Source organism: Trachurus japonicus, chromosome 1, assembly GCF_045865225.1.
Source record: "Trachurus japonicus isolate A0001 chromosome 1, Traja_1.0".
Taxonomy (NCBI): Eukaryota; Metazoa; Chordata; class Actinopteri; order Carangiformes; family Carangidae; genus Trachurus; species Trachurus japonicus.
Window position 1 is genome coordinate 34,443,068 of NC_140907.1, and position 12,201 is coordinate 34,455,268.

Here is a 12,201-nt window from a genome sequence, read left to right on the forward strand (position 1 = left end):
CCCTCAGCTGAAGGGAAAGCGCCACTCTTAGGTCGCCGTGCGTCGTCATGGCGTCGTTGTTGCCGTGGTCTCACCGAGGATGAGCAGCAGCTCCTGCGCTCGGCCCAGAGCGAACACGGGGATCAGACATCGACCTTCTCTGTTGACGATGTCGTGGACCGTGTTGCAGAACCGAGCCTCTCGCTCCTCCCGCTTCTCGTGGATGTGAGTCCCGTAGGTCGACTCCTGACACACACACACACAGGTTCAATGTTAAGTGTCTGTGCTCTGTGTTTAAATAAAGTTTGAACGGTTTGAATGCTTCCACTCACGGTGATGAGGATGTCTGGTTTGACGCTGGGGATCTCCGCCGCCATCAAGTGTCTGTCCTCCTGACGGGAGAAGTCTCCTGTGTACAACAACTACACACACACACACACACACACACACACACACACACACACACACACAGGGATGCAAACGGGTCAGGACCAAAAAAGAGAGGTATTGTCTGGCGGGGGGGGGGGGGGGGGGCTCACCATTAACAATATCACAGAAAAGTCAATTTCCAGTAGTTCAACCCCAACCAAGTATTGAGTGCATATAGATGGACAGTTTTCAGAAGGCCAACATTTCTATATTAAAAATGCTTTAAAAAAATAAAAACCATTGCAATATTTCAATTTTGGAGATACTGATTTTTAGGTCTTCACTGAATGTTAGTCATAATTATTACTATTAAAATAAACTGAAGAAATAAAGACATGGGATGTTTCATTCGGTGTGTAATGGACATATAGGCCTATATAATGTGTTAGTTTCACTTTAATTGAACACATTCTACATGGCGGAGGCGACGTCTTTCCACTTAGGGCTTCCTTCACCTCTGAAACGGGGCAGAGCTCCATGGAAACACCTGCCTGACACAGCAACGTAGGGAACCGTGCACGTCCGTGGAGCTGTGCGCCGCGGACGTGCACGGGGGGGAAAAAACGGCGTCACCGCTTTGGGTAACGTGCGTGCATGTCGCGCGTCTACATTGGAGGTCGGCTGTTATCAGTATAATCAGAGACCATGAATGAGTTCGCCTCACGTGATTGTCACTGTCAGCCTGTTAGAAAAACATTTTACTGACCCGAGCTGAGACGCTGAGACCCCCCCCCCTCAAAACAAAAACTCTTCGGATCTGAACGATTCACACAAGTCACCTAATTGACCCTTCGCGTAAGCCCCGCCCCCTTGGTTACTGTTGCTACGCCGGGCAAGCTTTCACTCCCAGCCATGCTCCTGGCAGTATTTGGTATCGATTTCAAAGGAAATATCAGCAAATTTCTGGATAAACTGTTCTGAGATAATAGAGAGAAGAAATCACAAAGAGCATTCATAGTTTTCAGTGACGTGACTCGCGCAGGAGGATAAAACATCTGTTCAACGACACGACTGGACAATGTACAGAGCAGCAGTAAGGACCGGTAATTTTACCGTCTATCAACCCACCAAGACTTAGGTCATCTCACTGGTCATGAAACGTTGTCAAACTCTAAGTTTTTGGGCGATTGTGAACCACATACAGTTTTCGCTGCTGTTTTGTTTTCTCCCACCGCTGTATCAGTCAGTGAAAGCAGTCCCTGCCTGGAGGATCCCTCGCCTAAAAGCCCAGGTAAAAGCCCTAAAAGTACAGCTGTCATTTCGGAGGTGAACATATGGTTTTCCCCATATCTACACTTGCTCAAGTCGAAAAAAAAAGTCCGCTCGTATCTGAACATCTCTATATTGCTTCTGCCGCCGCCGCCGCCGTAGTAGCAGCAGCAGCAACAACATCCTTCTCTACAAACAAATGTTTTTCGTCCTAGTCTCAAAATGTGTCCACAAAAGCAAACGTAATGACTCACTGCGGAAAGCTTGCCAGGCCTATAGTTACGGTTGCTAACGTAGGATTGGACAATAGCCGTTTGTGGGAGGAGTTGGCGAAGGGTCAATTGGTCATGAAAAAAGCGAGTTTCGCTTTTCGGCGCGCTGTTTGCATCCCTGTGTGATGTTCAGGGACAGTCAGGACAGTCTGAGGACTGACAGCTCTGAGGTTGAAGTTTATATTAATGCACCATGACACTGTGGCAGGTCTCTGTACTAGGGATGTGAATCTTTGGGTGGCTCACGATTCGATTCCGACTTTTAGGGTCACGATTCGATTCAAAATCGATTTTCGATTCAACCGATTCTTGATTTCTTTTTGCGATTTTTAGTTTGCTTTATTAACACCAGACCATGTGAAAACGTTGAATGATGATGATGTCTACAGACTATTATATCAGAAGCCATATTTCCCCCAAAAAAATGCACATCACATGTTTCAGATTTATTCAGCAGCAATATATTCGAACCATTTTAAAGTTAACTGCTACATGAAGCTGATTTTATAGGCTACTCTCTTTTCAAAAGCCTGGACTGAAGGATGTGAATATTTGGGTGTCTCTTCGATTCAAAATCAGTTCTCATGCACATGCACATGGACATGTAGCCTATCTGTAACAAAGGCTGCTAAAAAAAGAAAAAAAAAAAGAGACGGCACTCTGCTCTCAGGCCAGCTCACCTGCAGCCTGTCTGCAGCGCCACAGAGGAGCTGTCAGAGCTGCTGCTGCTGCTGGTCCTCTCTCTTCAGCCTGCTGTTTGGCTGCACTTTGTATGAGTTTAAAAAAGTGAAGATCTAACGTCACCTGAGCACCGATCAGCTGATCCAGAGCGCAGTGGATGTGGCTGCTCACACCGTGTCCTAACTGGATGCGACGCGAACGAGCGTCCGACAATCGCGTCACATCTGACGCTCTCTGTCCACACTGAATCCGTGCGTCTGTGGGAATGGAAGCACATCAGCTGTGCGCTCGCCCGCTCGACAGACTGGAGACGTAACTACCCGGTTAAAAGATGGGTGAATTGTGCCTTTTAAACAGAAAACAAGTTTCTTGAAATATAGAGCCAACAGCAAGTTGTCTCTATAGTGTAGGAACACGAGTTGTAAAAAACATAATGCAGGGTTTTCTGTAACATTATAAGACGGCGCACCGCCCCCCGCCCAAGATGAATGAAGAGGCTATTAAAAAAAAAAAAAAGTCCGCTAGTCTCCTTGAAGCGGCTGTTATGTGTCTCTCTCTGGCGGTGTCAGCTGATGTGCACATCTGCAGCAACCCAAACAAATGCACATGTTACTGTTGACTGGCTCTATTCCAGCCACATGATTGGTTCGACGCGGTGGAAATCTCATTATCATTGGTTATTTGTATTGTCTGCCAAAACATGGATGAATGAAACATATCGACCACGTCTCATATTTCTATTGAGGAAAAGTTATTTCACAATTTATAGACACAACACCGACAAGCACTGAGAGCCGCATGTTGCAGTGACGTTATATAGGCTATAAAAAAAAAAAATCCGCAAATAATAAGCCGACGAAAAGGTGCAACTTGCCACTTAACTTCTTGTCGATGTATTATTTGCGGGGGCTTTCGGGGGATCTGCTGACGGTGGAGGATCTGGGACTGATTGACTGTGGACCACCACCAGTCTGATCAGGTCCATCACAGCACAGCAGCTGCAGCACTGCCCCGCTGTCACGTTACTCTCGCGTATCAGCTCAATCTGTTTACATTAAACCGACATCAGGAGAATAATGAGAATTATGATTAAAAATATATTTGTTTCGAATTTTGGCCCCTGGATCATGATTTTTCGCATTCTTGGTTAAAAAAAAAAAATCCTCTAAAAAAAAAGACAGTTGGGATGCATAATGTGTCTCATAACAGTATACTGTGCGTCACGCTAGGGGTCGGTGGTGTTTTATTCTAGGGGTCGGTGGCGGCTGTGAGACAGCAGCGGCTCCACGGTGAGGGGGGGGGGGGGGGCAGCTTCTGCTCACCTGACTCTGTGCAGCTTCTTCATTAAATCCAAACAGTCCGACACAGCGACGCACTGCTCCTTTGACTCTAAAGTCTCTGTAGCTCATCAGCCCGGAACTCGCCGACATGGATCAGAAGCGACGGCGGCGTTTGGCCTCAGTGTCTCGGACTTCCAGAGCAGCTACAGAGCAGCGTTGTGACCTCAACCATGGTCGATGAGAGCAGAAATGTTGTTGTAGGCCTGTGCATATTCTCATTTGTCCAGGTCATAGTATTTCAAAGGAGGTTAAATCGAAAGCAACTGGACTTATACTGAGTCTCCAGACCAGTTAGTTGGACCAGTCCCAGCCTGGTCAGATGCTACATGAACTGATGAAGCCTCTTGGATGAGAGGTGAAACGTCTTCCTAGACAAATAACTAAGTCCAGTTGAACCTCCTTTGAAAAAAAAAAAAAGTTGTTGGCGGGCTCGTGAATTTTTTTTTTGTGACACGAGTCAAAAAGAGCGTCAAACCGCGTATCTCGCGTTTGGTCGCGCGTCACAACTCGAGCGAATAAAAAGCGTTCCTCGTGTTTGGTGGGAAGCCCCTTGTGGGTCTTCCCACCAAACACGATGAAATAGACGAAGACGCGATGGTCCCGTCGCACAAAAAGAATCGCGTGTATTGCGTCGCAAAAAAAAAAAGTCGCGTCTACCGCGTCTCGCGCCTAATCGCGTCTCGCGCCTAATCGCGTCTTTGCGTTACGGCCTTTTACACCGCGGACGTAACGAATAAACGGTGACGGTGTGAACGAACAACATAGAACAGGACCAGACGTGGCGTTGTTTCCTCTTTTCACCGACAGCTCCACTCTCCCTTACTTACACTAACTACTGTTATTGTTGAGGCCAGAGAATTGTGGGATTTGTAGTTTTTGACCAATCGCAGGTTGTGCTCTTTCTTTTTGTGATTTTCCTGGTTCACACATGTATTTTTTTTTAGGGGCAAATGCGAGTGAAATGCTCGCCCATGGTGGGCATAAGAAAATTTAAGACCTGTCTAAAATTATTTAAGACTTGAACACAATAATTCAACAAATTTAAGACATTTTAAGGCCTAAAATTTAGATTTTCAAATTTTAGACTTTTTAAGACCCCGCGGATACCCTGTTATTTCATATAAAAGTTTAAGTGCATACATATTTTATGATGCTGTGTATTTCAGGTGTAGGTTAATATACACACACCTCAGGAGGCCTGTTGACTGGTTAAAACAAGGTAATCAGTAGATGGGAATTAACGTCAGATTTAGTCACGGATCACCTTCAAACTCTCCTTGTCATGATATTTGAATTAATTATACATCAACACCAGCATATATAGGATTAACACAACATACAAATGAATAAAATGATCTAAAAGTATACATTTGTTTATTATTAATTGGATTATTCAACAAAATGTTAAAATTATAAAACCATCCTTCAACTTAAAGCCCGAGGCGACGTCTTTAAACAGTTTATTTTGCTCATCAAATGAAGAGAAATTGACTCTGGAGCCTGAAGTCTGTGATTATTGATTAGGATTTTCAATCAATCACTTTTTAATCAAAACATAGCTGCGTTTTAATCTTCACTGTTTCTGCTCCAACTAAGATAAATAAATCATAATAACATCTGTTCTTTGTCGCAGCAGAGAGAGTGAATCACTGCGATTCATATGTTTATAATTTACATAATGTGATATTATGTGATAATGAAGTTTAGGTGAAGAGGTGCATTCTGGGAAATATTTTTTGTGAGTTGATGAAATTACTTATCAATATGCGCTTCCATTTAGACATGATGACGATAAAGTGCAGGACAACACGGTGTTAAAAACAGTTTCTTTTTTTAAAAGGATTTGTATTTCCATGCTTTTATTTTGAAGGGATGCTGCATGTTTTAGAAGCCTTACTTCTGATTTCCTGTTTGTCAGACTCAGTTTATTGATCTGGTCACATCGATTATTGATTGAAATGTTTAATTTTTCTAATTTATTTACTTTACGTGTACATACTTTCTTTTCTTTGTCTTGTTTATTTGATGTTTGTTTATTTTATTTCATGCTCTTATATCTTATGTTTTGTATTTATTTATATTTACAAGTTTACTATTTGCCTTATTGGTTTGTACATCGATTTATTTGCAAAATAAAGTAAAAAAGCAATAAACAAAACACCAACAGAGGGTTGAACAGCTGAGTCATGTGAGTGGCGGTGAGCGTCCGTTACCTTGACGCCGGCGATCTCGATCATGAACATGGCGGCGCCCAGCACGTGTCCGGCGTGGTAACACCAGAACTTGATGCCGGCCACTTCCTTCACCTCGTGGAAGTTGATGGTCTCGATCTTCTCCATGCTGTCCTCCAGGTCCGTCTCCGTGTAGAGCATGTCGTCTGCCGAGATGTTACTGTCACACACACACACACACACACACACACACACACACACACATTGGATAACTTCATCTCCATCCCGGCCTTCAAAGACGCCATCTCACACTTTTTTACAGATTCTTGCAGCTGCTTCCCTACTATTTAACTACTCAACTATCTAACCCTTTTCTTCACTTTCTGCTTGTTGAACGCCCATACCTACCGCCGTTGGCCAGGACACTTTCTGTGACACACTGCTCGCTAATGAATCCTGTAATATCTGTAACAGACATTTACTCTCTTTTATGCTTGTAATAATCTTGTCTTCTATGCTTGAATATCCTTGTTATTAACTTTTATGCCTTGTTTTCTGCTGAATGTTTGTATTGTTGTGTATATTTGCTATTGTCTTTTAACCTATCTTTTCTCCCTCACAGCCCCCCACATCAACAAGCTTATGCCTCTTGTCAGGCCATCATTGTAAATAAGAACATGTTCTCAATTGATTTCGCCTGGTTAAATAAAGGTTAAAAAAAAAAAAAAACACATGCACACACACACACACACACACACACACACACACACACACACACACACACACACACACACACACACACACACACACACACAGCATCAACACACTGCTGTGTCACAGCTCCACCTGAGCGACAGGCAGCATCACTCCCTCTCTCTTTGTCAGCTGTAAAGTGACTGAGTGTGAGAGTCTGTGAGGGTCCAGATACTATAAACATGAATGGAACAGCACCGTTACCTTGACAACAACATGTTGACTGATAATTTACAGTTTACTTTCAGAAGCACAAGGTGTGTGAGGGACAGACTCACAACAACAGATGTTCTTGGATCAGATCTGATCAAATCATCTAACAATAACCAAAAAACTACACACACTTGTGTGTGTGTGTTGTTATGTGTGTTGTGACAGGAAACAGCAGCGAGTGTCCTCCTCCTGAAAACGCTCCCGATAAGACGGCGTGTCTGGACAGCGGCGAGTGTCTGGACGGGGAGTGCGTTCCTTTCTGTCAGGCCGTCCTGAAGCTGCAGCCCTGCGCCTGCAACGGTAACGACCACACCGGCGTGAGACCAAGGTGGTGGTGATGATGATGATGATGATGCATCCGTCTCAGTCTTGTATCTGTTCCCTCTCGTCTCTATAGAAACCAACGCGTCGTGCAGAGTCTGCTGCCGGAGCACCAGCGGCATCTGCGCCCCCTACCAGGACAAGACGGGCAACTTCCTGTTCCTGCGTAAAGGGAAACCCTGCACCGTGGGCTTCTGTGACGGAGCGGTGAGTGGAAACACACACACACACACACACACACACACACACACACACACACACACACACACACACACACACACACACACACACACACACACACACACACACACACACACACACGGCAGCTTTAAAACACATTGAAGACAAACTTCTAGCTCAACTACTATGAGTGTGAAAACTATTTATTTGGAACTGAGTTTAGCTGTAATCACAAAGAAATGGCTTAAACCATCTGTTGATGAATGGTATGACATCACACTCATTCCAAATTTGAAGACATCTGAAAGCATTGGAAAGGTATATTTCCCTGAAAAGCCCCTCTTTTGTTTAAAGCAGATATCAGTGGAATGTTTTTGTTAATATAAGTCCTAAATAGTCCTATTTTCCGTCAGCAATCACTTACATGAAGTATTTCAGCCTAAACACGAGTCTCTCCGTCACTCTGCTCTGCTGTAACCCGAGGAGAAAATTTTCCTTGTGGGATACAAGTGTTATCCAATGAGGGGAGAGAACGGCATGAAGGGCTGTGTGTGCAGCCAAGGGATGCGCGTGAATGTGGTGACGTAGCACGAGGACCAATTGATGCCTGACAAGGGCGGGGGCTGCTAACTCATGGTGCGTTCAAGGAAACCCGTACTTTGTGTTTTTCCTTCCTGTGAAGTCATACCAGTTCGATCTGGTACGAGTTCACGGGTCGGAAGTTACGAGTGGCCGTTATAGGGAACTTTCACAGACAACAGGACGGTAAAAACACGAGCTACGGGTTACCTGGAACGCTACCAAGTCGTAGTTGTGACTTGAAGCTGTAACTTACGGTTTCAAAAGCCTGCCTTGAACGCAGCATTAGCCGAAACGGCCGTGCCGCTGTTATCTGCTTTAAGTTTTTGGTTAATTATTTATTTCCTTGTGTTATTATAATAGAAAACACCCCATGTTCACGTGTTATTATATAAAATGCTTTGTAAAAGGGGGAAACCCCCCCCCCCCAAAAAAAAAAAACACATTAAAGACAAGCGGGATGTGAGTGTGTGTAGGTGGGTTTACATGGAGACTTTTTCCTCTTTCTGATTGAATCCTTTCTGAATGAGTCTTTCAGGTCAACTGTTTACATGATTTTATTTTATTGTTTTATACTTTTGATCGATTTAAGAAAAGGTTTATTCTGCCTCTGTGAAACCGAATGAAACTTGATTTGGTTTGGGCTTGTTTGTTGTGATTGAGCTGTTTATATGGAGCATTTTCATTCAGTTTGGACTCTAAACCGAATCTAATCTGAATATTTGGCTCCATGTAAACACAGCTTGTGTGTGTGTGTGTGTGTGTGTGTGTGTGTGTGTGTGTGTGTGTGTGTGTGTGTGTGTGTGTGTGTGTGTGTCTCCTGCAGGGGAAGTGCATGAAGCAGGTGCAGGACGTGGTGGAGCGTCTGTGGGACTTCATCGACAAACTGGACATCAACACGTTTGGGAAGTTTCTGGCCGACAACATCGTGGGGTCGGTGGTGGCGTTCTCTCTGCTCTTCTGGGTTCCTATCAGCATCCTGGTCCACTGTGTGGTGAGTCGCTCCGTTCTGTCTCTGTCAGGAACTAAACTAAACTACACTCAGTCACACTGTCTGACTGACGCGTTACAGAGATGTATTACGACTAATACTAAGGGATTAAGGTGCTACAGCCAGAATCTGAAGATGATAAAGTCTTTCCTGTCTTTAGTCTGTATAGATCAGGTGGACAGTCATTTAAATATATATTTTATAAGATGTGCAGAGATAAGTTTAGTTTACTCTTGTCTTTTCTTCTGTGAACAACCTCCTTCAGGATTAATAAAGTTTCTTTATCTTCTTCTCTCAGGACAAGAAGCTGGATAAACAATACGAGCAAACCACAAAGTCTCTGTTCTTCCCCAGTGTGAGTATCTGATTGTGTGTATTTTAGGGATGTCACAATTACTTGTTATTCACAATTAATGCAATGAAATTGCAGCGAAAGGAGGAAATACTGTATGTCTGATATGAATCATCACCTGCAGGATACCCACCTGGCTTTGTAGCCAAAGTAAAAGAAATTACACAGTAAATGGGTTAAATTACGTTAATGACTAACAATAATGACTAATAACACTGAATTGGTAGGAATTGAAATGTCATTCGTAAGAAAAATTATTTTTAAAAACTTCAAACATTTCCTCTGAAGGATTTAATATTTTGTTTATATAATTAGAATGCAATTATATTTTCACTGTATTTGGTTCCTGAACATTCAGACTCATTAAGATGTTGAGACCTGATGTGGATGAAGAGGGAACAAAGGAGCGGTGGCTTTTGTAAAGTGAATATTTTGTTTTGTTTTTTTGTTTTCTTTTTTTTAAGTATATTTTTTGGGCTTTTATTGCCTTTAATTGATAGTGCAGTCGAGAGAGAGACAGGAAATGGGGAGGCAGAGAGGGGGGGAATGACACGCAGGAAAGGGCTGTCCGACGCCGGACTCGAACTGGGGCTGCCTGCACCGAGGACTGAGCCTCAACATGGGGCGGCAGCTCTACCCAGTGAGCTAAACGCCGCCCCGTATTTTGGGGGTTTTCTCTTCATCACAGTTCCCTCTGAGATCTGACTGAGAGAGGAGGTCAACATGTTGACGTCAGTTGAACATTAAAAAATCTAAAAGTCGGGGTGGTGTTTAGCTGAGTTGGCAGAGCACCCGCCCCGTGTGTAGAGGCTATAGTCCTCGGTGCAGGCGGCCCCGGTTCGAGTCCTGCATCGGACGGCCCTATCCTGCGTGTCATTCCCCCCCTCTCTGCCTCCCATTTCCTGTCACACTCTGAACTGTCCTATCTAATAAAGGCATGAAAAGCCAAAAAATATACTTAAAAAAATAAAAAATCTAAAAGTCTTCTCCTTTACAGAGGAACTATGCAGCATTTGTCCCTTAATTAACCAGCTCCAGAGTCCTAGTGCTGGTTAAATCAATGACTTCTAACTAGTTCCAGGGAGGCGTGTTGCTGCGTCCTTGTTTATGACAGATAAGACTACACAAATACACACATGGTAACATGGTAGATGATAAATAACCTTATCCACCGCTCCATGGATTGATTTCTCACCGGCTTCGTTGTTGAAAACAAACGCACATGGAGGAGAGGAGGTTAGAGACAAAGAGAGTTCATCTTTAAAGTCCCCCTCCCCCTTTTTGGTCATTTTAAAACCAGCAGCTCATTAGCAATGCGCCTCTGGAGGGTGGGCGGAGACTGCGCTGCTCTGCACCAGCCCAGCCACCTCCTCGCACCCCACCCCCCCCCGCTCGCTGACAGCTGGACATTGTACAATTACAGATTCAGTGCATTTAGCGTAAAACTCCACACTGGGAATCGACCCCAGACTGGAACACAGTCCTTGCTCACGGTGCAAGCTGCTCTACCAGGTGAGCTATACCTGTTACACCTTGACAGCTCCACCGAGCTGCCAAGCCTTTCACCTCTGAGCCAGATGCAGAGCGGGGCGGGAGCTTGTAGCACTAGTGCCCTCCCCTGGAGCTGTGACACGTCAGCTCCAGTCTCCCTGAAACTGCCAGTTTGCGTCTGCCGTTGGTTCACAGCAGTTTGAAGGCAGAAAAACTCAGAAATGCAATTTTGCACTTCCTTTTCTGCTGCTATGTGCTCTAACACAAGAAAAATGCCACAGGAACATTTGAAAAGCACGAAAAACACGATTTTCATGGGAGGGGGTCTTTAACCATCAAACTCGGACTGACTGACTCTGACTCTGTTCATTTTCCCAGAATGCCGAGCTCCTGAGCAGCCTGGAGTCCGCGTCCGTCCGGATCTTCAAGCCTCCGACCTTCCCGACCACCAACCTGCGCTTCCAGCCGTCCGGTCCGCAGCAGACCAGCACGCCGCCGGTCTCCGGCTTCGGCTTCGGCCCCGGTCCAGACTCCTGCTGTCATCATCCTCCTCCTCCTCCTGCGGTGGCGGCCCCTCCCCCTCCCCCTCCCCCTCCTCCTCTGGACTCCCCCCGCATGGCCACCATCCAGGAGGACCCGAGCTTCGACTCCCACCTGGACGAGGAGGCGCTGCAGGAGGCGTTCGGCCGCCCGGCGCAGCGCTCGGAGCAGCGGCGGCGCTCCTTCGAGGACCTGACGGAGACGAGCGCGGTGAGTCGCAGCGAGAAGGCGCTGATGTTCCGGCTGCAGAGGCAACACCAGATCGACACCAAGGAGACGCAGTGCTGAGGGACGGGACGGGACGGGACGGGACGGACGGGACGGACGGTGCCCGGTTTGTCCCGCTCACGTCCTCCTGTGCTGGTTTCACAAACTTTTACGACTTTTTTTATTTTTTATTTTCTTAAAGCGGCTCCGTCCTGAAGCCGCCGCACTGACGCTTTGTTGCTGCAGCAGATCTCAGTCTGGTCACATGGAGACACATCCAATCAGAAAAACGTTTTTAATGAATTTAAAGGACAATTCCAGGCGAATTCAACTCGGGGGTGTATTTTCATATCATTTTAGGTCTAAAAGAATGAATCTGAAGATTTTCAGTTTAATCGCTCCTGTTTTGCGGTAGCTGCGTCTGTCCCCGCATCGCCACGGCAGCAATGAATGGGAGTGGATGTAAGTTCCGCTGTTTAGGCTGTTTACAGCC

General features: G+C 45.4%; 2 protein-coding genes across 2 annotated transcripts; one reads left to right on the forward strand and one right to left on the reverse strand.

Moving 5' to 3' along the window:
- Positions 1–45: 45 nt before the first annotated feature.
- Positions 46–6,298, reverse strand: LOC146992380 (cleavage and polyadenylation specificity factor subunit 3-like). The gene is made up of 3 exons (XM_085790478.1): positions 6,124–6,298; positions 312–401; positions 46–225 (listed from the first exon to the last, which is right to left on the reverse strand). The coding sequence occupies exons 1-3, from the start codon at positions 6,280–6,282 to the stop codon at positions 46–48; spliced, it is 429 nt and encodes a 142-aa protein (XP_085646604.1). The 5' UTR covers positions 6,283–6,298.
- Positions 6,299–7,196: 898 nt separating this feature from the next.
- Positions 7,197–11,799, forward strand: LOC146992381 (disintegrin and metalloproteinase domain-containing protein 17-like). The gene is made up of 6 exons (XM_085790481.1): positions 7,197–7,347; positions 7,445–7,575; positions 8,954–9,121; positions 9,417–9,473; positions 11,340–11,419; positions 11,513–11,799. The coding sequence occupies exons 1-6, from the start codon at positions 7,197–7,199 to the stop codon at positions 11,787–11,789; spliced, it is 864 nt and encodes a 287-aa protein (XP_085646607.1). The 3' UTR covers positions 11,790–11,799.
- Positions 11,800–12,201: the final 402 nt, after the last annotated feature.

Excerpts from the sequence above, each read along its gene's own strand:
- LOC146992380 (XM_085790478.1), bottom strand. The coding sequence starts at position 6,282 with ATGCTCTACACGGAGACGGACCTGGAGGACAGCATGGAGAAGATCGAG. Across the intron at positions 402-6,123 it reads TCGAGATCGCCGGCGTCAAG|TTGTTGTACACAGGAGACTT; the intron begins GTAACGGACGCT and ends GTGTGTGTGTAG. Across the intron at positions 226-311 it reads AACCAGACATCCTCATCACC|GAGTCGACCTACGGGACTCA; the intron begins GTGAGTGGAAGC and ends TGTGTGTGTCAG.
- LOC146992381 (XM_085790481.1), top strand. The coding sequence starts at position 7,197 with ATGTGTGTTGTGACAGGAAACAGCAGCGAGTGTCCTCCTCCTGAAAAC. Across the intron at positions 7,576-8,953 it reads TGGGCTTCTGTGACGGAGCG|GGGAAGTGCATGAAGCAGGT; the intron begins GTGAGTGGAAAC and ends TGTCTCCTGCAG. Across the intron at positions 9,122-9,416 it reads GCATCCTGGTCCACTGTGTG|GACAAGAAGCTGGATAAACA; the intron begins GTGAGTCGCTCC and ends TTCTTCTCTCAG.